The sequence below is a fragment of the Microtus oregoni genome, unplaced genomic scaffold, assembly GCF_018167655.1.
Source record: "Microtus oregoni isolate MIOR12 unplaced genomic scaffold, Mior012 000142F_ref0000161, whole genome shotgun sequence".
In the NCBI taxonomy this organism is placed as follows: domain Eukaryota; kingdom Metazoa; phylum Chordata; class Mammalia; order Rodentia; family Cricetidae; genus Microtus; species Microtus oregoni.
In genome coordinates this window covers 1,439,222-1,466,333 of record NW_024544792.1, presented here as the reverse complement: position 1 = coordinate 1,466,333, position 27,112 = coordinate 1,439,222, and the positions used below count along the sequence as shown (strand labels likewise).

The 27,112-nt window shown below is 38.9% G+C and overlaps 1 protein-coding gene across 1 annotated transcript in view; it reads left to right on the top strand.

Moving 5' to 3' along the window:
• Positions 1–1,001: 1,001 nt before the first annotated feature.
• Positions 1,002–27,112, top strand: part of LOC121444812 (copper-transporting ATPase 1-like) — a 69,145-nt gene continuing 43,034 nt past the window's right edge. The window contains exons 1-4 of the mRNA XM_041646718.1: positions 1,002–1,109; positions 21,425–21,914; positions 22,425–23,150; positions 24,188–24,367. Of these exons, the coding sequence (XP_041502652.1) occupies positions 1,002–1,109; positions 21,425–21,914; positions 22,425–23,150; positions 24,188–24,367 (1,504 nt within the window). The remainder of the gene's footprint in view (positions 1,110–21,424; positions 21,915–22,424; positions 23,151–24,187; positions 24,368–27,112) is intronic.

Here is a 27,112-nt window from a genome sequence, read left to right as displayed (position 1 = left end):
AAATTGTAATATAAATATCTGTGTTTTCTGATGGTCTTAGGCGACCCCTGTGCAAGGGTCATTTGACCCCCAGAATGGTCACAACTCACAGGTTAAGAACCGCTGCACTAGAAGAAGACAGAACTTTAGTAAGCAATGAACAGAATAAATAAGCAAATTGTGGAGCTGCATGTTAGAAGATGGGGAGTTCTATAGAAAAATAGACGTAAGGGGAATAGGGATATGTTTGTATTGAAGGGCTATATAGGTTGCCATTTTAAACATGGTATCAATGTAGGCCCCATGACAAAGGTTAAAGACTTCAAATGGATGAGAAAATTAGCTAAGCAGATTTCTGAAAGTGAGGAGTCCCAAACCAAGAGAATAGCTAAACCAAAGCCCTTGAGTGACAGTCACCCAGTAGGCAGTGTGACAGGCACAAAGTCAGGTGTGCTGGGTGATTGGAGACCAGAGAGGTCAGTTTGAGGTGGGCAGACAGGGGAAATCATGTAGAACTCTATGAATAGCCTAAGGACTATTGACTGTTTTGGTTCTTCGGTCTACATCCAAATATTACATGAGATTATATGCTAAACATGTTTCATAATCAGGAAAGTAGTTTCTAAAGGCAAGTTACATTTTAAAATTTTCTTTTATTTTGCTTATTTTTATGTGTGTGCCTATATGTGGATGTCGGAAAACAACTTTAGGGATTTGTTTCTCTTCTATCATGTAGGTCCAGGGGCTTGAACTCAGGTCATTGACTAAGCCATCTTGTTGGTCCCAAAAATTTATTACTTGGAGTGTTGTATGTTTTTAAATTAGCTTAGCCATAGAAATCTACTTTCCTTTACTTCATCAAAGATTAGTTGAAAGGTTTTCCTCAGCAAGTATGAAAGAATGGTGATCACATTTTCTATTGGAGGTGTGGAGAAAAGGTGATAAAGATTATTTCCGTGGCTGAATTAATGATTTTATATTCTCTAACAGGAACATAAAGACATCAAAAAATGGAACCAAGTATGGATGTGAATTCAGTCACTATCTCTGTTGAGGGAATGACATGTATTTCCTGTGTCCGGACCATTGAACAGCAGATCGGGAAAGCGAATGGTGTCCATCACATTAAAGTAAGTTTCTCTTTGTAGATCAGTAAGATGCCATCAACAATAATTCTGGTAAGAATTACTTCTGTTACTGGGATTGAAGCCATAAAACCAACACATTGACTGAAAAATAAAATACACTGCTAAGCTGATACTAAATAATCTGTATAATAATATATAATAATAATAACTATATAATAGTTGTATAATAATAACTTATCTAGTTAATTCTGTTTTAAGAAAGAAAGCCAGGTATAATTGAGGCAGGAGGATCAGTTGAGTTCAGGAGTCTAAAGATCAGTGTGGATAACACAATCAGTCCTAGTCTTAAAAAACAGCAAAGAAAAAGAACAGTGTTCAAATATGGACTCTATTGTGGTTGCATATGTGTGCTTTTTACTACTCCTAATTTCTGTCTTTTTATTTGAAACAAGGTTTGGACGTGTAACCCCAAATGGCCTCAAACTCAGGATCCTCCTGCTTCAAGCTCCCAAATGCTAGAATTCTAAGTATATAGGGTCATGATGAGATTGAATTTACTTTTAACTTCATGCTGGGTGAAAATATATGATCTCAGAGAATGAGCTAGGAATTTTTTTCTCTTTTTATAGCATTAGTGATTATTTTGTGATCACAGTTTATATGACATAGCTAAAGCATTATTATTATTATTTAACATTCTTTAAGCATTAGCAGATTTCTCAGTGTGCTGTGGTTGCGATTGAAGCTCAGGTCATTTACCTTTTGGGGGGTAGTACTGCAGTTTGAACTTAGGGCTTTGCCAATGTTAGGCAAGAGCTTTATCACTAAGCTATATCCCTAGCAGGTTATTTTACACTTATTTATTTTGGAGGTTTTGAAGCAAAAGTGTGCTAGGCTGGCCTGGCACTGTATGGCCTCTTCCTGTCTCAGACTACCAGTCTTCTGTCCTCAGTTTCCAGAATGCTGGTTTATAGGCTTGGGCTCTCTGTCTGCTGAAGTCCAGGCTGTTTAACATGGGCTGTTAAGCCTCCCCAACACTATAGGGGACACCTGTGGCTGTCTTTTTGGTATTATTTCTCTTTCTGGGGGTAGCTAATGGGGCAGGATCTATTTGTGTAGCTAGGCTTGCCTTGGTCTCACTATCTAGCTCAAGCTAGACTCAAATTTGTGATTCATTTGTCTCAGCCTCCTGAGTGCTAGGAGTATAGATGGGGGCCACCCTGCCTGCCAGTTGCTTGAGGTTTTGTTAAGAATCTTTTTTCTTTGTTTTGTTTGCTTGTTTGAAACATGGTGTATATAGCTCAGATTGACCATGAATTTAATATTTAGCCAAGGCTATCCTTGAATTCCTGTTCCTCTCACTTCCAATCTCCCAAGTAATAGGATTACAAACATTTTTGCCCAGTTAGCTACATTTGCTAGCTAGTGAGCCCTAGAAATCCTCTTGTGTCTACCTCCCCGGTAACAGAATGACTGGTGTGTGGCACCACACCTGGGTATTTACATGGGAGCTGGGAATCAGACTGAGTTTGACAGAGGTAATGGTCCAAACTAGGGGAGCTGTAAAGATGGTTCAGTTTGGACCCTTATGCCTATCTCTTGTAGCATTTTGAGATTCTGAGCACTGATATTAATTCATCTCATTTCACCAGTTTTCCATTAACCCCTTCTCCTAGTTCTCCTCAGCTTATACATAGAGGTCAAGGAAATGAACAGAGCCCCTTTCTTATCAAAGTGAAGATTTCTGGGTATGGTGTCTTGGAAGGAAGCAGAACGATTGTTACTATGAGGCTGACTGGGTGGCATAACAGGTTTAAATTTAAACTGGGCTACATAGCAAGACTCTGACTCAAAGAGAGTTTGCTTGAAGATTCTATTATGGATAACAATACTATATGGGAGCATTTAAAATATTATAATACAAATTGTTTAGGCTTGAATTTGTTTATTTTCACTTTTGGAGCTTAATGAGTTAATTCCAGCATGTAGTGTTCTTGTGTACAATGTGTCTAGTGTCTTAATATTTGTTTTTTACCATCTTTAAAATCACCGTATATTGATGGTAACTGTAGTTTCTGGAGGTTTTCTGTAATTTTGCTTTTATACAATGTTCATTACAATGCTGGCGGAAAGTAAATGCCACTTTGGAATTTGATCAGCATGCTTCAGTCCTGGAATGCTTTCTCTGTGAGCAGTTGAGATCCACATGCAAATATTGCATTCTTAGATATACTACTAAGGGCAGATGTTTTTGAGAAAAGGAGTCTCACTATGCCCCGGGGTGTCTTGGGATCTACCAGGTAGCTGAGGCTGGCCTCAAACTTGTGCTGATCCTCCTGCTTCACCCTCCTAAATGCTATTATCACAGGTGTAAGCTTCCAGATGTTAATATTTTAAAAGGAGTTTTGTCTAAATACACACCACATTTAGCACATAATTTAAAATTGAGGATTCACCAGATTCCTTTTTATGAGAAACTCATATTTAAAATGTATCTATATTACATTATAGCTAGAATGTTTGTTTGTTTGTTTGTTTGTTTTGAAACAGGGTTTCTCTGTGTAAGAGTCCTAGCCTGGAACTCAACTCTGTAGACCAGGCTGGCCTTGAACTCACAGAGATCCTCCTGCCTCTGCCTTCTGAGTGCTGAGATTAAAGGCACGCGTCACCACTGCCCGATTTAACTAGAAGTTTGTATATCTCTATAATAGATACTTGAACTCTTCTTTATCTAAATGTTAATTTTTAACTAGTCACCTGACATTTCAAATGCTTTTGGCTTTTCAGAGAAATATAAGATTTATATTTTATTGTCTATATAATGTTCTTGTCCATGATTCTTCTCAGAGTCTTGAACACATTGATTTACTTTTTTGTTTTTATTACAAAACATTTACTGTATCATGACATGATTCCTTTTGCATTTCCTTAATTCAAGAGCCATGTGAGAGCATTTGTATGCATGTGGTTACTCTTTTCTCCATGTCTTTTCTACTCCTCTTTGTCTGAGAGGATGGAATAAATTGTGGGTACAGATTAGTATGTGCCTCAAGGGAAACAGTGTTCTCCTGTGTTGACCCTTATCAGCCAAGGCTAAGTAGAAGGCTGTGGTTAAGCTTAAATTCTATCATGTGATTTTTGTTGCTTGAAGTTTTCTGTCCCAGAGGCATCCATGTGAACAGCTAGGCATATATTTTTTTCATCTTCTACCTTGGCCTGATTCCTTTACTTTTTACCAACAAACCAATAAGGATTTGTATGGCTGGCTTTAATGTTCTTTGGCAAGAAAGCCAGGTTGGAAAAGCTGAGAAGTGATGGCTTATTGTCTTGTTTATCACTATGCTACAAGTTTCCTAAATAAATTTATCTCCCCAAATAACCAAATTTGCAGAAAAATATTTACATAATATTTATAAATTATAGTTTTATAAAATTAGATTAATACTTTGTAGTTGTCAGTTAGGGAAGAAAATCAGCAAGGAAGCTCTACATCCTTCAGGCTTAAAGCTTTAAAATGAATTAATTTCAGTAAGTAATATGTATGAACCCCGTACTTGGTTTATTCATAAATGAATCCAATTAAACCTCCACTGGAATTAAGGTAGCACTGGTGCTGGAGGCCAGAACTCAGACCTAATATTGCTAAGTATATAGTTGTGTCTGTCCTAATTACAGTAAAGCCATTTAACCACAGATGCTAGTTCACCAATTTTTCAAGTTAGTTACTTGCTGTCTACTGACAATTTTCCCAAACTTTTAACCCTTGTCTAGTAAAATATATTGAGTATTTTTTTCTGTTAAAACATCTCTATATATAACTATAAGGCTAGATTCCACTTAATAAGATATTTATGTATTTATTTTGTTTTATGTATATATGTACCTGAGCTGAGTATATGTATGCACAACACATATGAGCAGGTAATGGAAGAGAGTGAAAGAGGATGTTGGATTGACTGGAACTGGAGTTACAGACAGTTGTGAGCTACCCATGTGGGTTTTGGGCACTGCATTTGGGTCCTCTGAAAGAACAGCAAGTGCTCTTAACTTAGCTCTTCAGTCCTCTCCACATTTTTCTTAAGGCAGGGTCTCAAGTATACCAGGTCAGTCTCAAACTCATTGTGTAGCTGAGGATGTCCTTGATCTTACTCTTTCTCTCTGAAGTGCTAAAATTACAGACCACCTTGTCAGGCAGCCTTTTTTTTTTTTTTTGTGGTGCTGGGGATTAAAAGTAGGACCTTGTGTATGCTGAAAATCTCTATATCCCCAGCTAGATTCTATTTTAATATTTTCAAATACATTCCTATTTTTCAAAGCACTCTACTTGTGCCCCACTTAGATATAAAACTGCTATCTCCGCTTCTAATAAAGTCTGTTTAAAGTTAGACAAATGCAATTGCCTTCTGATTAAATAGTAAAGGAAGAAGAGCAGGGCTGTAATATAAAAGCACTTTGGGTTACCAACAATGATTTATATGAATCCTAGTGATAGATACTGAAGGCTGTACTTTCCAGTGCACATTGGTAATTTGATTGCTGAGCTTGAAAGGAAACATGTCAGCTTTTTCCAGCTCTGCCTCTCCATCAAACACTTTTATGAAAGAGGATCCATTATGACCTTTCTCTTAAAAATTTTACTATTAGGCCTTTAGACTCAGAGATTTATTATGAAGTTAATAAAACTTAAGTTTCAGAGCCTCTCTATGCACTAACTTACCTCTGTGACTCTGGAAAGAATCTCAGATGTGCTCACATGGATCGGTGCTTGGTTTGCTTGCTTTGAGATTGGATCAAGCTGACTTTGAACTCACGCCCTTCTGTATGCTTGCTTTACTATGCCTGGTTTGTTTTGTTTTTACGTTGGAATTTAGCCAAAATGCTAAGAAGTGATATAGGACCTCATTGAGTAGCCAAGGCAGGATTTGAGCCTGCCTTAGTCTCCCAAGGGTGGGGATTGCAAATATCTTCTACAATGCCCACAGTCATATTTTGTACAATTTGCAAAAGCAAGATTTGAACAGTCTTTTAGTGGACTACTGTTCTTTTCATTTCACCTCTACCTCTTAACAGAGGTTCTCTTTGTGTTGAATGGTTGGAGAATATATGAGCATTTAGAAAATCTAAGTGGGAGAGTAACATTGGAGCTATGCTTACTTTAGGATTACTGGGCTATATGGCTTTGTGTGGTTGGTTCTTGATTATATCTAGTTTAGTGAAGTTTTTGCTAAGAACTATGGTATAAGAATGGCTCACAAAGTCCCTACCATTTATTGTGCTGCCTCCCCCAGGATCTTAACATGAAGATGTCAGGCCTGATAGAAAACTGGTAAAAGAATAACACCAATGTAGTGTAACTAATGTAAGACTAGTTACTGCACAGGGAATTACAAAACTCCCTGAATTTTTTTTTTCAAGACAGGGTTTCTCTGTAGCTTTTGGTTCCTGTCCTGGAACTAGCTCTTGTAGACCAGGCTGGCCTCAAACTCACAGAGATCCGCCTGTCTCTGCCTCCCGAGTGCTGGGATTTAAGGCGTGAGCCACCACCGCCCGGCATCCCCTGAATTCTTATAGCTTATATATGAAAGAAATTCAGGACTTTCCTCAAATTTGCCAGCACCTATAACCCCCAGTGTTCAATTGTAATGCTGGAAGAACCGTTCTAAACTATGACTGAACAAATACTTTAGGGCTGCTGCTGCTGCTCAGGGTTACAGTATTCTAGCACCAACACTGTAGACCAGACAGACAGAGGAAGCTAGCATTCAGTCTGCAGGAAAAACTGAGTTAGCTTTTTGTACAAAAATGCTTTTATAAAATCATTAGCACTAAATAACTGTATGGTTGAAAGTATACGTAAAAACTTAGATATAGAGATAGAGAGATGTTTGGGATATCATTAAGAAAAATATAAGTTATGGGGGTTTATGACATTTATCTTTGTGTGTTTATGTGTAAGAGGGGGGAGGGAGACAGAGACAGACAAGCAGACAGATAGACAGACAGACAGACAGACACACACACAGAAAGAGAGACTCAATATAGCCTTAGCTGTTCTGGAACTCTCAATATATTCTGGCCTTCAAGTCATAGAGATCCACCTGCTTCTTCCTTCCTAGTGCTAGGATTAAAGACATGTGCCGCCATGTCTGGCTAAACATTTGTCTTTTACAAGTTTATAATTTGTGCTCTTTCTCACTCTCACTCTCTGTCACTCCCTCTCCTCTCTATCCCCCCCCCCCCCAGGTAGTAAAGAAAAGATTTAAAAGAAGTCTGTAACTTGTGATTTATTTGTATATGTATGTGTGTGACAGTCTTGCTTTTTAGTTCAGGCTGACCTTCAATTCTTGATCCCTCTGCTTCCAGAGTGTTGAGATTACAGACTTGTACCATAATGCCCAGACATAACTTAGAATGTTTGTTTTATATTCAGAGTACTTACTTTGTGTAGAATTTTGCTATTTGTAGTTTTATATTATTTTACTTAAATAAGTACCCTCCAATTGTCTCAGAGGCTCTAAAAGAGATTTGTCTCTAGACATCATTTATAAAATTGCTTTTGTTCAAACATTTGTAGTCAGAATGTATTTCTACTTGGAAATCTACAAATATTGATCACTTTACAAAGAATTTTAAGTTTTAATTTTCTGGGTCATAATTTTTGAAGTTATACTATGTTGTCAGTGTGTGTGTGTGTGTGTGTGTGTGTGTGTGTGTGTGTGTGTGTGATACAGGGCCTAATAACTATTGGACAAACTCTATCACTGACCTACATCCACAGCCTCTGTGAAGGCAATTTTAAAAACAGGTTTGGGAAGAACCAATATATGGCCTAAGTCAAGGCCCCTTGGTAGTGTTTGGAATGAAGTAATAAAATTGAGATATTAAAATGAGTGAGCCTACTTTATTGAATAATGCAGCAGTAGAAGAGATTAGAGCTTTAACTCAACGAGAGTGGAAAGTCAGGAAGTCTCTAAGTCTAAATAAATGCAATGTGATTATTTGCCTTTTCAGCTTTAGCAATTAAATGAATTTTGGGGATTTTGTCTGGAACTGCATTGTTATTGAGTGTAGTATTCTTATTTGTCCTGCTAGTGCTATCACAGTAGACTTTAAAGGAATTAACCTGAAGTTTAATTGAATCACCCCAGTGATCTGCTCAGAGAAAAAAATAACATGGGAAGATAATGTGAAGATCTTTCTCTGCAATTGATTGGCTCTTTTGAAGTGGGAATGTAAAATCAAATTTCATTAGATACGAGAACTGAAGGACTGCAAAGGTTAATGCCTCATTAACCTGAAACTTACAATGCTTACATTTGGAGCACTTTCCCCGTTTACTCGTAAGTGCTGTAGTTTACTCTCTTTGTATAGAGTATCCTTTAACAGTCATCTCTCAGGAGTCTGGGGAGATGGCTCAGTGGATAAATTCTTTGCTGTACAATCAGGAGAACCAGAGGACCAGAGTTTGGATGCCTTGCACCCATGTAAATGCCAGGTGACCATAAAATAAAGTGGAGAGTGATTGAGGAAGGCAATGCCTGCAGCTGCCATCCACACATATGAGTACATGTACCTGCAAATGTATGCTCTCATTACTGTGGAACACACGAATACATATGAATACCCACCATGCACATAAGCATATGTCTTTCTCCTCTTAAGATTACTTAAGGTTTTGTTAAAAGGGAACACATACACAGATAGTCTTTCAAACTGATGTCCTATTACCAACACTGTATTAGGATAAAAGAGAATTTTGATTATTATAACTATTAGTGACTAGGGACTATTGTTGTTCTTTTTTAAAGATAGGAAGGGTGGAGCAGCAGTGGGTCGCCAGAGGTCTCAGCAGGTCCCCTTGGCAGGTGGGAGACTGTGGTAGGTGGGAGACAGACATATATGCCATACAGAGAATTTGGGTATAGAGTTTATTTAGTGGGTTATGGAGGGGAAAGGGAAGGGGAAAGGGGAAAAGTGGGGAGAAGAGAAGAAGGGAGAGAGAGAGAGAGAGAGAGAGAGAGAGAGAGAGAGAGAGAGAAGAAGAAGAAGAAGGAGGAGGGAGGAGGAGGGAGGGAGGGAAAGAGGGAAAGAGAAAGAGGCAGTAGCCACCTCTTCCGAAGAGGGTCTGAAAGAGAGAGAGCTCAGGCTGGAGGAGGTGAGAGATAGCTTGTCTCCTCAGAACAGGAGGGCTGAGAGTTGTCTCTTAAAGGGACAAGTTACCCAGGTGACAGGCCAGGCCAGTAGATCATAACAGCTATAGAAATAGCTCAGCAGTTAAAGAGTACCTGCTGTTCTTGTAGAGGACCAGGATTCAGTTCCCAGCGCCCACATGGCAGATCACAGTCATCTGTAATTCCAGGGGCAGGGGGTCTGATGCTGTCTTCTGGCCTCTGTAGGCATCAGACATACATATAAAGCACACACATATAATACAGGCCAACAGCCACATAAAATAAAAAATAAATAAATCTTAAAAAATAAATACTAATGAGCAAGCACACGTCATGAAGACACTGTTAGTTATTCAAAGAAGATTAGGTTTCTGAACTGTATTTCAAGGATCAAAGAAAGATGAAATCCAAGATAAAAACCTAGCAGTGGAGAAATAGTATAGAGAGGTATTTTAGTATTTCCCTTTTATACTGCTGCATTTGAATTTTATATGAATAATTATATATTGCTTGTACATTTCTGAAGCAGTTGAAATCTGTTAGAATGGGATTTGACAAAGCACTCAATTTAAAAGTAGCTTAGTTTGTGAAAAGTACTGTTAATATTTTTTTTATAAATCTATGAAATCTCTGTCTCTTTCATCTTAAACTATTTGAATATTTATACATCTTTTGGATTATTGTTGTAGTTTTAAGAACTGTCTTTTACAGTCTCATAATTGACTGAATAGTTGTAAATGGTAACCTTTCTTTTGATTGGTCTAATAGGAAAGCTGGGGATTGAATTTAGGGACTTTCATATGCTAAATATACATATACACTTCATCACAGAACTACAGCTCTGTCCCCTGGATAAATATTACTAGAGCTTTAATCTTGTTATATTTCAGTTTTCAGTGTCATATATTAAAGGACAAGCATCCAGCATTACTCTTAAATAATATACATGCTTTTCAGCAAGTCATAATATAGATTATATTGATAAATGACATTTTTTAAAAATCTATTTTTCTAAAAAAGAAAGCAAACTATCTTTTTTCATTATATATACCAATCCAAGTTTCCACTTCCTCCTCTCCTCCCTTTCTATACACCTACCCGCAACTGCATTCCCTATCCAATCCTCAGAGAGGCAAGGCACATTGCTTTGGGGAAACTCCTATTATATCAAGGCGGAGCAAGGTATCCATCCAAAGAGAATAAGTTCCCAAAAAGCCAGTATAAGCAGTAGGAATAAATCCTAGTGCCACTGCCAGTGGCCCCCTCAGTTTGCCCCAGCCATGCAACTGTCAACCACATTCAGAGGGACTAGTGTGGTCCTATGCTGTTTCCTTCCCTGTCTGTCTGGTGTTGGTGAGCTTCTATTAGCTTAGGTAGACTGTTTCAGTGGGTATATTCATCATGGTCTTGACCTTTTGCTCATATTCTCACTCCTCCCACTCGTCAAATGGACTTTGGGAGCTCAGTCCAGTGCTCTGATGCAGGTCTCTGCCTCTGTTTCCATCAGTTGCTGGATGAAGGTTCTATGATGAATGATATTTAAGATATTCAGCAATCTGACTATAGGGCAAGGCCAGTTTGGGCATCCTCTCATGTTGACTGAGGTTTCTGCCCCACCCAGTCCCACAGTCGTTGAGTCCCAAAGAAATACACAGAGGCCTACATTAGTTAAAAACTGTTTGGCCTATTAGTTCAGGCTTCTTATTAACTCTTATAACTTATATTAGCCCATAATTCTTGTCTGTGTTAGCCATGTGGCTTGGTACCTTTTTTGGCGAGGCAGTCTCATCTTGCTTCTTCTATGTCTGGGTTCCTCTGTGTTGACTGCAGACTGAGTCTCTCCTCTTCCCAGAATTCTCCTGTTCTTGTTGCCCTGCCTCTCCTTCCTTCCTGGCCAATTAGTGTTTTATTAAAAATAATACAAGTGACAGGATAAAAGACCTGTGTACCACAAAAAACAACAACAACAACAACAACAAGAACTCTGAATCGAATCTCCTTTGGTTAGCTTTTTTCCTGACCATTATCCATAGCAACTTGTAACCAACATTCTAAACAAAGGCAAACATCCTTAATCCACTTTTTGAGAATGTGGGCATAGTTTTCCAGGCTACTTCCTGCTGATTGGGGGCACTGATAATCTTATGGTGGCCTAAAGAAAATTTTCAATTATGGTCAAGTCCTGAATGGAATATTCTGTGAGGCTTGATCCTTGCAGCCAGCAGTCTTGAAACTGTTCTGGATGCAGAACTCAGAGGAAACTCCAACAGAGGTCCTCTGAAATGTTGGATCATCTAGACCATTTGCTCCTATTGGAGATTCTTCAGGGGGTCTTCCTTGATCAAACCTGATTTTTCTTAGCTCGGAATGGTTCCAAAGCCTTTCATTTTCTATGGAAACAAAAGAAAAACCTCTCCTCCAAAGTAATATACCTTTTGACTTAAATTTTGAAGTCACGGCATTTTCAAAATATATATTTTGGATTAATTCAGCAGCATTTATAATCAAATATCTTTTAGCAGCTTTTGCTTTTTCCTCAGCCATCAAACAACTTAAAGACAACACAATAACATACAGTATCCAGACTCTCTGTGTTTTTCATTTGTGCATGGCTTTATTTTAAATTCTATATCTTTTATTTTCATTTTTAATTTCTGACTTTTTGAGACTAGGTTTCTCTGTGTGTCTTTGGCTCTCCTAGCACTCACTCTGTAGACCAGGGTTGACCTTGAACTCACAGAGATCTTCCTGCCTCTGCCTTCAAAGTGCTGGGATTAAAGGTGTGTGCCACCTGCACTTTGAACTCACAGAGATTAAAGGTGTGTGCCTCTGCCTCCCAAGAATTGGGATTAAAAGTGTGTGCCACCACACTCAACCACTCTCTTTCTTTTTTTATTTTAAGGACTTTATCCTTTTTTTTTCTCTCCCAAGCCTACATATATTTTTAAACACACTGTAAACCATTTAGAGGTTCTCTTTGTCTTTGAATCTATCTCCAGCACTAGGAAGTAGAGGGCGGAGAATCAGGAGTTCAAGGTATCCTTAGCCACAAAGTGAGTTTAGGAACTGGTTTGGAGCTGGATGGTGGTAGCACACACCTTTAAGGGCAGCACTCTGGAGGCAGAGGGAGGCAGATCCCTGTGAGTTCGATGCCAGCCTGGTCTACAAGAGCTAGTTCCAGGACAGATTCTAAAGCTACAGAGAAACCCTGTCTCGAAAAACAAAACAAAACAAAACAACAACAACAAAAAACAAATAAACAAAAAAAAGAAAGAAAAACTGGTCTGTGCTCCATGAAAAACTGTCTCAAAAACGTGATGATGTGAAATGTGAGGAGGAAAAATAGACATGTAACTAAACTTTTATTCTAACACTAGAAATATTTCATGTTTTTCAGTTGTTTATATATATAAGCCATATGTTGCTACAAATTACAAGCATAGAATTTTAGTTTTCATTAAGATGGAGCTTATGTATCTTAACCATTTGTAGATTATGGAATTATATACATTTGCATTTGAAACCTCTTTCATTTTCCCCCTAAGCATCCTGGGTGGTTGATTTAGCTTTCATGGTACTGGAACACCTTTGCCTTAGTCTGTTCAAGCTTCTATAGGAAAATACCACAAAGTGACTTATGTATAAGAAAATTATTTCATGTATCTATTCATTTTTAGACAGGGTCTCATTCTATATGCATATAGCTATATAACCCAGGTTGAACTAGAACTCAGAATCTTCCTGCCTGAGCTTCTCAGGTACTGAATTTACAGGCATGTGCCACCATGTCTTGCTGCTATTATTATTGTTGTTGTTGTTGTTTACAGGGTTTCCGTATGTAGCCTAGTCTCACCACAAACTTACTATATCCTCACATGACTGACTCTTCATATGAGTTCTCTGGGTCCTTGTTTATAAGGATCCTAATCTTAATTATGATGGCTCTGCTTTTACAAACTAGTTACCTAGGACCCTTCAATTCTGGATTATTTGTTTACACTGTGAAGATGTGTTTTTGCCAAGGCACCTTCTGATTGGTTTAATAAAGAGCTGAATGGTCAATAGCTAGGCAGGACTTCCGGGAACAGAGAGGACTCTGTGAAGAAGAAAGGCAGAGTCGCCTGCCAGATGCAGAGGAAACAACATTGCCAATGTAAAGATAACAGAATGTAGATGAAAATAAATGGGTTTATGTAAGTTATAAGAGCTAGTGGAACAAGCCTAAGCTAAGGCCAAACTTTCATAGCTAACAATAATTCTCCACATATTTGTGAGCCTAAAGGAAAGTCCAACTACATCCTCCTTGTTGGCTTTGAAACATTGGAATTTTGTGGGAACACTTTTATTTATTTTATGTGATTGGGTGATTTGTCTATGTGTGCATATGCACCACATGCTTGTCTGGTGCCCAGTGAAGCCAGAAAAGAGCATCAGATCACTTGAAACTGGAGTTACAAAGAGTTGTAAGCCACCACTTGGGTTCTGGGAATCAAACCTGAGTCCTTTGCAAGAGCAGACAGTGCTCTCAACCGCTCAACCCTCTGGTCCCAGTTTTAAAGCTTTTTTAAAAATTATTTTTATTTGTATTGGTGTTTTGTCTACATGTATTTCTATGTTAGGGTATCAAGACTTTGGACTTATAGACAGTTATGAGCTGCCAGGTAAGTGCTAGGAATTGAACCCAGGTCCTCTGGAAGAGCAGCCAGTCTTCTTAACTGCTGAGCCATCTCTCCAGCTCAAATTTTTAGCTTCTTAAAGCTAGCCAGCCATCCAGTCTGCCTGCCTGGCTGCGTTCCTTCCATCCTGTATGTGAGCGAGTGTGTGTGTGTGTGTGTGTGTGTGTGTGTGTGTGTGTGTGTGTGACACACATGCAAGGATATTATAGAAGATAACTTGTTGGATTTGGTTCTCTCCTTTCATAATATGGATCCTGAGACTGAAACTCAGGTTGTTAGACTTGGTGGTAAGAGCCTTTATCCACTAATCCATCTTGCTGGCACAATTTTAAACTCTTACAGAAAAGTAGAGCTAAAAAGGAATATTTTCTCTGGTCTTCTCAGGAAACTGAGAGGTGGGATGATTCTTCCAAGGTTTTCACATTTTATATTGTCTAAGAATAGAAGATACAAACCACATATTTATACATTTTACATAGATGTTTTATGTAGAGAAATATGCTACATCTGGGTTGTCTCCTCCCTTTTTGAATGGAGTTTCACTGTGTAAAACCGAGATTGACCTGGACCTGGGACTCACTGTGTATTCCAGGTTAGACTCAAACCTGCATTGATCCTTCTTCTTTAGCCTCTCAAGTGTCTGGATTTCATGTTTAACATTTCAAGAGACACAGAAAATTATAAGCACTAATATAAATTATGTGAACAGCTAGCAACCTCTCTACATTATGGTTGTGGTGGTGGAGGTGTGTTTGTGTAGCATGTATTTTAAGATGGCCTTGGAGCTCTGACCTTCCTGTTGGCAAACACTTCCTGAGTGCTCAGATTATAGGTGGGCGCTGGCACACCTGCTGTTGCTAAGATCACAGGGTGCCATTAGTTTACTTCCTGTTCTTCTCTCCCACTGCCGTCTTCTGCTAACTAGTTTATACTCTTCTGTCTTCAGTGCTTCCTGCGCTCATGATCTGTAGGCTGTTCTGATTACGTTCAGAGGGACTCTTGAAATAATGGAAAATGGTTTCTCTAAGAATAAAATGACAGCATTGATTCCTAATGAAAAATGATGTAGAAACGTTGGAACAGTGTGGGGAGTTGGAGGTGATGATTTAGGGATGAGGGGAGCATGTGAAAGGAGAGCTGCTCAGACAAAGAATCACACTGCTACCAGCAATTTCCATCTCTGCACAGCCTTGCCTGGCTTGCCTCACTATTGTATCTCTAACAGCCAGTACAATGCCAGGCACATAATGGACACTCAGTAAATATTTGTTAGGTAAATAAATACCAGCTTAGCTTCCTACCCAAGGTTTTGGCACTCAGTACTGTCCTTGATGATTCTGAGCTCCGCGTGGCTTTCTTCTTAAAAGAAAATAAGGGGTTGTGAGTTTTGTTTCCTTTGATACTTGAGGTTTCTAAAGTCTTTTCATTATAAGTTGAGTGCTCATACCCCAAAGTGATTTGTGCTAAGCATGCTCATCTAGCTTTAAAATATAGAAATAGAAGTAACTAAATAAGAGCATGTCTTCCTCATCTGCAGAATGAATAATATGGGGAAATACCACTTTTTTGAAATACTACTTTTTATTTATTATTGTTATTTGAGACACGGTTTTATGAAGTCCAGGGTGGCCTCAAACTCACTATTTAGACCCCCTGACCCATAAGCAAAAAATGTAACAAAACATTTAAAAGGATATATTAGCTATGATGTAATGAAACTTATATGCAGTAGTCCCCACAATAGGGCTGTGCCAGAATCTTCATCAGTGATAGAAATGTTTTATATATGATATCACAGGCACTACCCATTGTAAGCATTTCAGTTATAGGGAGGGAAGCTGAGTTACTGAATTTTTAACCTTATTTGAATTTTTGATTTTAAGAAATTGTCACGTAGAACCAGATGTGGAGGCACATACCTGTAATTCCTGCATTCAGAAGGCTGAGGAGGGAACATTTGGAGCTTGAAATGGGTGTGAGCCATAGATATACCCTGCCTAAAAAATTGTCATTTAACAACATTGGTCCTTTTTAGGTGTATAATAATTAGAATTTTTCTTATTTTTTGCATTAAAATCAGAGTTTTGCACTTGCTAGGCATTTTTACTTTTGTGAGTGTTATTGATTGTGAATGTTAAAACATGTTATTTTTGTAAATGTACATTTACATTTTGTGACTGTAATCAAATAGACTAGGTTCCCATTTGCTTGGGTACAAAAGCTAAAACAAGCACAGCTAAATATAAAGGAGTGAGGAAAGATTTATTACCTACAGCAGGGAAGGTGATGGGGTAATTATTTCCAAAGTAGTGCTTACCAAGGAAGCTTGAGGCTTTTTATTCAGGAAGCCTGCATATTTTCATTCAGGGGTTGGCCCATTGTTAAGCATGCTCAGCTAAGTAGTACAATCCTGATTATGATGAGTTTAAGGTCAATTTAAAAAGGATATATAATAGGCAAAGTTTGGGGCATGATTAGCCTAAAGTAGTGGAGCACATGTTCTAAAAATCAGGAGAAGGAATGCTTCTGGGCGTGTTCAATTTGTATCGTAAAGTTTTAGCTGAAAAGAACGAGAAAGAACTGTTGGAAGGGGTGTTAATATAGCAGTTTACCCCTGAAGGTTTCTGCCCCATGTAGCAGCTAGCAGAAATACATGTGGAGATTCATTCACCACAACCACCCCCACCCCCCACCCCTGAAAACTACCTGTACTGCCTAAGGCTTTTGTATAGGCCCTGACAACCAGTGATCTATTTTCCCTCTTCTCCTTTAGCCTTTTCTTTGCAACACTCAGGATTATCCTAGGTCCTTGCAGACTAAGCAAATATACTACTATGGAACTGCAGTCACATCTGTTTCCTCAATCAGAATGCCATGGACCTCAGGCAAGTGAGATTAAAAGCAGCACAGACATTAAGGGCAACATTGAATAAATGGGACCTCCTGAAACTGAGAAGCTTCTGTAAAGCAAAGGACACTGTCACTAAGACAAAAAGGCAACCCACTGACTGGGAGAAGATCTTCACCAACCCCGCAACAGACAAAGGTCTGATCTCCAAAATATATAGAGAACTCAAGAAACTAGACTTTCTTTTAGATTTTTTTTTTAATTGAGAAAAGGAGTAAAAAAAAAAAAAAAAAAAAACACAAGTTTCCACCTCCTCCCAGCCTCCCATTTCCCTCCCCCTCCTCCCACCCTTCTCCCCCTCCTCCCACCTTTCTCCCCCTCCCCCCACTCCTTTCCCCCTCCCTCTCCAGTCCAAAGAGCAGTCAGGGTTTTCTGCCCTGTGGTAAGTCCTAGGTCCTCCCCCCTCCGTCCATATCTAGGAAGGTGAACCTCCAAACTGGCTAGGCTCCCACAAAGCCAGCACATTAAGCAGGATCAAAACTCCGTGCCATTGTCCTTTGCGTCTCATCAGCCCTCATTGTTCGCCATGTTCAGAGAGTCCAGTTTTATCCGATGCTTTTTCAGTCACAGTCCAGCTGGCCTTGGTGAGCTCCCAATAGATCAGCTCCACTGTCTCAGTGGGTGGGTGCACCCCTCGTGGTCCCGACTTCTTTGCTCATGTTCTCCCTCCTTCTGCTCCTCATTGGGACCTTGGGAGCTCAGTCCAGTGCTCCAGTGTGGGTCTCTGTCTGATCTCCAAAATATATAGAGAACTCAAGAAACTAGACTTTAAAATGCTAATTAACCCAATTAAAAAATGGGGCACTGAACTGAACAGAGAATTCTCAACAGAAGAAGTTCAAATGGCCAAAAGACACTTAAGGTCGTGCTCAACTTCCTTAGCAATCAGGGAAATGCAAATCAAAACAACTTTGAGATATCATCTTACACCTGTCAGAATGGCTAAAGTCAAAAACACCAAGGATAGCCTTTGCTGGAGAGGCTGTGGAGGAAGGGGTACCCTCATCCATTGCTGGTGGGAATGCAATCTTGTGCAACCACTGTGGAAGTCAGTGTTTTGGTTTCTCAGGAAATTCGGGATCAACCTACCCCTGAACCCAGCAATACCACTCTTGGGAATATACCCAAGAGATGCCCTATCATATGACAAAAGCATTTGTTCAACTATGTTCATAGCAGTATTATTTGTAATAGCCAGAACCTGGAAACAACCTAGATGCCCTTCAATGGAAGAATGGATGAAGAAAGTATGGAATATATACACATTAGAGTACTACGCAGCGGTAAAAAACAATGACTTCTCGAATTTTGCATGCAAATGGATGGAAATAGAAAACACTATCCTGAGTGAGGTATCCCAGACCCAAAAAGATGAACATGGGATGTACTCACTCATAATTGGTTTCTAGCCATAAATAAGGGTCACGGAGTCTACAATAGGTGAATTCTTTTAGATTTTTATAAATGTGTATGGGTGTTTTGGCCATGTGAATGTTAGCTATCATTTTGGTTCTGGATATCAAACCCAGATCTTCTGAGAGAGCAGACAGTGCTTTTAACCACTAAGATGCCCCCTTTTGCTTATTTTAATGAACTTCATTTTTTATTTCTTCCTTTAGCTTTGTAACTGACAACAATAAGTTTGATAAAAACTTGAAATATGATCATGGCATGGAGGTTTTAAGGCTCAGATAACTCTAGCCAGGTAGCTTTTTGTGGAAGAGAGCACTAGCATAAATGATCAACAGAAATGGGAAAATAATTTATATTGGTTTTAGATTATGCCATATAGTATTTTCCATGAGAAGAAGAAAAATTAAAGCCACACAACGAGATGCACTCCTATACTTCCTGCATTCAGGGTATGAGGTGGGAAGATTGTGAGGTCAAGGTCAGCCTATAGTCGTGTTATATTTCAAGGCATAGCACAAATTATAGTACAGCCTGGATGACATAATTCTCTTTCAGAGAACTAGGGTTCAATTCCCAGCACCTATACTATAGTTAACAGCCATCTATAACTTTAGTTCCAGGGGACCCAACATTATCTTCTGGCCTCCATGGACACTAAGCATACACATGGTGCACAGATATACATGTAGGAAAAAACACATATACACAAATAAAAATAAAGTGTGAAGCTGGAAAAATGAATCAGTAAGAGTATCTGCTACTCTTGTAGAGGACCCTGGTTCAATTTGTTGCTGGGTCTCCCTGTGATAAGCATGTCTTGGAGCAGCTTCTGTTCCCTTTTTTCTCATGCACATGCCTTAATTCAGAGCCTGTGTTATGTTGTTGTTGCAATTGGAGTAGTTTCTTAATTGGTATCTCTCCAACCAGCCCATCATCTTCTATGCACTGATTGTTTAAGATAGAGATCTCATGACGTTCCCCTGTGTAACTTTTTCATGACACTCTACTACCATTAAGGTAGATTATAAACTATTATTGACGTAAGACCCCATAATAGAGCAATCCTTTCATTTCTAGGCTTCATATTTTTCTACCTTTGTGCTTCCATTTGTTTGCAGTTTCTTCATATGTGATGAATCCCTTTGTCCTTTAATAGGCATTATTTTCTCCAAGGAGCCTTTTCTGAGATGTAATGTCAGGGACCAATGGTTAGCCACCTTCTATATTCTCTGTCCTAGTGTTGATCCATGTGAGTGTGGCATGTTCAGCTTTGTGACCTAAGAATCCCATTTCCTGGCACACATAACAAGTACTTAGTAAATGTTAGCTGTTCTTTGTTTACTTATACTTTGATAACTTTACTTTGATAACTTATTACTGCTACAAGGAACTTTCCTACTTCTGAAAACCCTGGAAGGCAATGGTGCTTATGCCCAGCCTCTGTGTATGTGTGTGTTTACTGAGAATTACATCTAGGGCATTATATCCAGGGTCTTGTGCATGCAAAGCATCCACTCTGTCACTGAGTTATACCTCCACCCTTTAATTAATATTTTTAAAGGAGTGGACTTTATATTAACTTGCATTTTATATTGTAAAAGGTTTTTTTTCTTTATAGACATGGATGTGAGAGCTCATGGGTGCTTATCATCTCATCTACTACATTCTCCCCTTTCCTTTTGAGGCAAGTTCCTTCTTACATTTTTCTCAGCTATGGAAGCCAGCAAGCCCAACCATCCTCCTGTCTCTCCTCCACTCTTTGCTGAGCTAAAAGCTGTGTGCTGGATACCTAGATTGTTATACAGGTGCTGGGATATGAGCTCCAGTTGTCACGATTGTATAGCGGATGCCCTGAACTGCTGAGCCATCTCTCAACCCTACCTTTTATTTTCTGTAGTAGTACTATTTCTTGTAGAACCTTTTAAATCCGTATAATGTGACATGTTGCAGTAATTTATGAAAAGATATATTAGGAAAGTATAGTCTGTATTCTGTGGTGAGATTCTAGAGTGTGCTTGTCAATGCACATAGTTTGATTACCTGATTGGTACCACAGTTATGAAGGCCTACACATTGTTTTGGGTGGATAAAACATTTTATGTTTCTTTCCAGCAAGAGTAGTAAAGGTGAAAACATAGTTGAGAAACTACTAGTTTCTAGTGCTGTTATTTATTTCATCCTTCTTGTATGTGGTGTGATTGATATTCTTTTCCTAACATATTTTACTTTTAAATTTATTTTGTTGAAAATTTTGCACATGAGTACAGGTATTTACCTCATTTCTTCCCCTTTGTCCCCCTCTTCAGTTCCTCCTATGTTCCCCCACCACTCACTCTCAAATTTATGACCTCTTATTTCTTTAATTATTATTGCTACATGTTTACACACACACACACACACACCACTGAGTCTGTTTACTATTACTCATGTTTAGGGATGACCACCATTTGGAGAAGACTGTTTCTCTATCTCTCAGCAACCATTATTGGACTTTATCTCTGCATCTAGGGGTGGGACTATGTGAGATTTTTTTTTTTCCACTGATACTATCATTGTGCAGGTCTTGTTTAGACAATCATTTTGTTGTGGTTTCATGGATTCATCTTCTTTGTCATACATAGAAGACACTATGTCTTAGCAGATATCCTGGTCTTTTGGCTCTTATGGTCTTTCTGCCCTCTCTTGCAATATTCCTTGAGCTTCAGGTGTAGGATTTGTGTTGCAGATGTATCAATTGGGGATGAGTATGTATTGGTACTCTGCATTTTTGACCAGTTGTGGACATTCTATAATAGTCTTGATCTGCTGCAGAAAAGAGGTCTTTGATGAGGTCTTTATCAGGGAAGGCCAGTGTGTGAACTAAGTGTCCTGGAGCTAGTCTTGGAATATGAGATGGCTCAGGAAGGCTTGGTTCTTGATCATTGATATTCTTCTTCCTTTTCTTCTTCCTTTTTTTTTTAAAAAAAAAACAAAAACAAAACCAAGAGTCTTACTATATATCCTTGACTGTCCTGGAACTCGTTTTGTAGACCAGGCTGGCCTTGAACTCACAGAGATCTGCCTGCCTCTGCCTCCCAAATGCTGGAATTAAAGGCCTATGCCACCACTGCCCCTTCTCAATTCCTGTTATTCTTAATTCCTAGGTCATATAGTTGAGCTAAACTAACTTCTGAAATTTCTTTCCAAAAGGTTTCACTGGAAGAAAAAAATGCAACTATTATTTTTGACCCTAAACTTCAGACTCCAAAGACCCTCCAAGAAGCTATCGATGACATGGGCTTTGATGCTCTTCTCCACAATGCCAGCCCTCTCCCTGTTTTAACCAATACTGTGTTTCTGACTGTCACTGCTCCACTGGCTCTGCCATGGGACCATATCCAAAGCACATTGCTGAAGACCAAGGGTGTGACTGGTGTTACGATTTCCCCTCAGCAAAGAACTGCAGTAGTAACCATAATCCCTTCTCTAGTGAGTGCCAGTCAGATTGTGGAGCTGGTCCCAGACCTCAGTTTAGACGTGGGAAGTCAGGAGAAAAAGTCAGGAGCATGTGACGAACACAGCATGCCTCAGGGCGGAGAAGTCATGCTGAAGATGAAAGTGGAAGGGATGACCTGCCATTCCTGCACTAGCACCATTGAAGGCAAAGTTGGGAAGCTGCAAGGTGTTCAGCGAATTAAAGGTAATTTATCTGCTCTCTCCTCTTTTTTTGCTTGTTTTGTAAAGCTCTTTTCTGTTTTGATCTTTATACTTTTTGCTTTCTTCCCAAGCATGAGCTTCGATCCGTGGGCCTGCAATTGCTTTCTGCTTCATTGAAGTTGGAGGCGTAGCATATTCTCAGGATTAATGTTAGTGAAGTTAATGATTATAATGAAAGGTTATGAGAGTCTTGAACTTTAGTTTAGTAGAAGAGGCAGCTGCAGTAACAATTTATGGTGTTTAGGCTTCCTCAACAGGCTGCCTGGGGTGTTCTTTACCTCTAATGTATTGCTACTGGGATGATCCAGAAATATGGAGACCATAGGAGCAGTGATCATGTCTTTTGCTTGTTTCCAATGTATGTCAGTCCCTTTTTCTGAAAACCACAAAAGTATTTAAGAAAAAGCATTGAGAAGAGTGAGGGAGAAACAGCAATTGATTGTGAAGTGGCCCAGGAATAACTAAGTTAAGTATGTTTCTATTTATTATTTAGTGTCCCTAGACAACCAAGAAGCTACTATTGTTTATCAGCCTCATCTGATCACAGCAGAGGAAATAAAGAAGCAGATTGAAGCTGTGGGCTTCCCAGCCTTCATAAAAAAGCAGCCCAAGTACCTCAAATTGGGAACCATTGATGTCGAGCGCCTGAAGAATACATCAGTCAAATCCCCAGAAGGATCACAGCAGAAGAGCCCATCTTATCCCAGTGATTCAACAGCCACATTCATCATAGAGGGCATGCACTGTAAATCATGTGTGTCAAATATCGAAAGTGCTTTATCTACACTCCAGTATGTAAGCAGTATAGTCGTTTCTTTAGAGAATAGGTCAGCCATTATAAAGTACAATGCAAGCTCAGTCACTCCAGAAACGCTGAGAAAAGCAATAGAGGCTGTTTTGCCAGGGCAATACAGAGTTAGTATTGCAAATGAAGTTGAAAATACCTACAGCTTTCCCTCCAGTTCATCTCTTCAAAAGATGCCTTCGAACATAGTGAGCCAGCCTCTGACCCAAGAAACTGTGATTAACATTAATGGCATGACTTGTAATTCTTGTGTCCAGTCTATAGAGGGTGTCATATCAAAAAAGCCAGGTGTAAAATCCATCCGTGTTTCCCTTGCAAATAGTACTGGGACTGTTGAATATGATCCTCTACTAACTTCTCCAGAAACCTTGCGAGAAGCAATTGAAGACATGGGATTTGATGCTATCTTGCCAGGTAATTATATTTTTTTCTTTGATATCCCTAATATTTTTATATTCCTATTTTGTTTCTTTATTTGGCATTTAGCAACAAAAAAATATTCACAGTTACTGAAATTCCACCTTTTTTGAGATAGGGATTTACTGTGTAGCCCTTGCTGATATGAAACTCACTAACTAAATCAACCTGACTGGCCTTGAACTCGCAGAGATTCCTTAGTCTCTACCTGCTTAATGCTAGGATTAAGGGCATGCACCACCACACCAGGCTGAAATTCCGCTTCTTACAAATGAGTCCTGTGGCAGTTGTCACCAGTGTGTATAAAATGCGTAAGGATATCATGAGCCTAAAAAGCTAAAGGCTGACCAAACATGGTGGTTTATACCTGGATGTGGTACACTGTACAAAAAGCCATGTGAGAAGGTTAGAGAGATGTCTCAATGATTAACAGTGCATTTATTGTTATAATTATTCTGTTTTATTGTCAATTGTTAAGCCCCTACTATGCCTCATTTGTAAATTAAACTGTATCACATATATATGTGTATACACACACATCATAGGGTGACGGTACTATTGATACTTTCATGCACCCACTGAAAAATATATCCCATAGATAAGGAAGAAGTTTTTTAATGTCAATGTACAAATTGCCAGCATGATAATTCCACTTAGATACAAGCATAAGAACTGTCTGGTAACCAATTAGTCTCTACTTGGGGTTGGGTTTGGAGATAATGGCTAGAAGAATCTGACATGACTAAAGGGTTTTGTTTTTGTTTTTTTTTCTTTAAAAAAATTATGATTAAAATTTTATATATTCACTTGAGTCAGATTTTCTTGGTACCTGGGTGGTCAGTAAAGAAATTCAAAGTCATTGCTGAGAAAGGGTAATAACAATGTATTTGTTGAGGGCTTTTAGGAATTTACTGATTTTAAAGAATGGATTGCCAGGTCTGGAGGCATGAACTGTGACATATGTGACAATGACAGCGTGGCAGCCGGAGAGTAATTAATACCACAAATGAAAAGAACCTTTTTATTCCCACCAGACACAAACGAGCCATTGGTAGTGATAGCTCAGCCCTCATTGGAAACACCACTTTTGCCCTCAACTAATGAGCCAGATAGTGTGATGACACCAGTCCATAGCAAGTGTTACATACAGGTCTCTGGAATGACTTGTGCTTCTTGTGTAGCAAACATTGAGCGGAATCTAAGACGAGAAGAAGGTAAGACACTTTTAAGTGTTGTAATTTTATGGACTTATTTCCAGATTGTTTCCCATTTGTATTTTGTATCCATACTTATAATTCTTCCCAAGACTTTGTAAAGAAAATCCTCGATGCACAGAACAACTCTGAATTTCTGGTAGTTTTTGTTAGTGTTATTTCCTTTATCTTATGGTCACATTTTAGCGCCAATGAAATTTACTGAAAACTTTATAGCCAAAAGAAATGCAAAGCATTACTTTTATGAACCATGGCTATAATGGACTATGAGAAACTACATTTTTTGTTAAAGTTTTCCTTAAAAGTGATAATGATATGAGTTAGCTATTGTCTTACCTATATAAAGTACCAGAGCCCAGCCATATTTGTCTCTTGAAACAGTTTGACCTCTGATCTTCCCTTGTGGTAGGAAGTCCATGTTGCTTAGTAGCGTGTCTTTTCACTTCAGGTTACAGAATCTTCAAAAATCAGCACCACAGTTTTTCTTCAGTCACTCAGCTGTTTTAGCTCAAATTTACATTCATATTTATAGACGTTTCAGGATAGTACAGTAGCTTAGTTAACCGCATAGATATGTGATTATGTTTAATGAGACCAAAGTCTTACGTTTGGTGCTGACCTAACCCTTGATGTCTTGATGATAGATGTTACTCACAAGGGCTAGTTAAGGAAGTAAGGATTAATGTGGCAAGCATGTCTTGGAAATTGAGGAAATTATTTCAAGTGTAATTAGCACATCATCTTTTATAATAAGACTAGAAGATTATTTTGTGAAATGTAAGACATATATCTTTGGTTCATTGTGCCTTCATTTGGTTATTTGTGCAATATTCATTTCAGCCCCCACTTTTCCTGACTGCAGTCAAGGCTTTGTGTGATTCATTAAAAAGGAAAAGAATGGCAGAAGCACACAGATCTCTGTGAATTTGAGGTCAGCCTGGTCTGCATAGCCAGGTCCAGGACACCTAGCACTACATAGTGAGATCCTATTTCAAAAAAGAAAAGGAAAGAAGGAAAGGAGGGAGGGAACAAATGAATGTTGACAGGCAAATGAATGCAGAGGAAGTTTGAACAGTTCCTGTTTGAAAAGTACTACAGAAATTTTCTTTTCAAGAGATAATGTCAGTGCTAGTTTCTCGGGGCCTCGAGAAAGCTAAATACATACTTGGATATTAAGTGACAATACCAGCCCCCATTTTAAAATTTGTTAAGCTAATTCTCTTGGCTAACCCCTGTTGTCCTTTTTACCACCTCTTAACTGTTGGCCTTAGCCTGTGGAACTAAGGAGTACTAGGCTCCTCATTAAGGCTGTGTTGCATTACTTAAAAAGCCCAGAGGTTCTAAGAGTGAAAGTTCACGGTACAGCACAGCTCATTGGCAGTGTGTGGGCTGTGTCTAGCCTCTGAGACGTTTGTGTTCAATTGTCCAGTACCACCCCCGAGGTGGAAAAGATTAGAACGAGCTCTTGTTATGCTTCAGAGATTTGTTAAAATTAAAATAACTGCTATTTGAAATTTGAAAAGTTATACTCTGTTTTCACCAGGCTACTAAGTATATTCAACAGAAGCACAAAGATTTATTCTGCATCATCTATATTACTCTTCTCTGTCATTTTTTTAAAGACAGGATCTTACTATGTAGACCTTGCTAGCCTAGAATTCACTCTGTATACCAGGCCAGGTCCGACTCACAGAGAGCCGCCTGCGTCTGCCTCCTGAGTGCTGGGATTAAGGACATGCACCACACCACTTCTCTTCAGACAGACATTTTCTCTGATCATCTGAATAATTTTGTACCTATAAAACTAAAAATGTAAGCCCAGTTTTATGGGCTACAACTCAGAGTCTCATGTGTTCTAGGCTAGCACTTTACCAACTGAGCTGCATCCCCAGCCCCGGTTTTATTAGTTTCTAAAAGTATTTTTTATAAGATATAAATTTATCTCATTGTAATATATCTGTCTTATTTGGATCCTAATTTGGACACAAAACTGTTAAATTAATAGGTTTAAGAATATTGTTTTACATGTGAAGATGTTGTTTATGTGAGGTGTGATTGAAACTCACACACACTAAGCAGCTGTTCTACCACTACATTCCCTGTCCTATTGTGGTTGTTTGTAAGGAGATTTTAGAGATTCATATTTAAATATTTGTATGCAAAGTAATGGGTGTTTGGGATTTGCTTCAACATAATCTGGATAGAAGGCTAGGAGTACAATCAGTAAGAATATAGATAAACAAGACCCAGTTGTTGTGGCTCCTATGCTCCTGGCCATCTGATAGGCTGGGACAGGAAGACAGCTTGTGTCTAGGACTTGTATGTTAGCTTGAGTGACAGTAAGATTCTGTCTGTAAAAAATAAAATAGAGCTGGGCGGTGGTGGTGCACACCTTTAATCCCAGCACTTGGGAGGCAGAGGATAGCTTGATCTACAAGAGCTAGTTCCAGGATGGACTCCAAAGCAACAGAGAAACCCTGTTTCAGAAAAAAACAGGATGATCCAGGGGGTAGTGGTACATATCTTTAATCCTAGCACTTGTGGCACAGAGGAAGGCAGGTTTCTGTGGGTTCTAATTCAAGGCTAACCTGGTCTGTATAGCAGGTTCCAGGCCAGTTAGGGTTGCATAGTGAGACCCTTCCTTGAACAAAAACAGGTGAGCCAAATGTTATTGATAATAGTTTAATCTCAGTGAGGGTGAAACATGTTGCTGTCCCTTCTACATATATATGTATATATAAATAT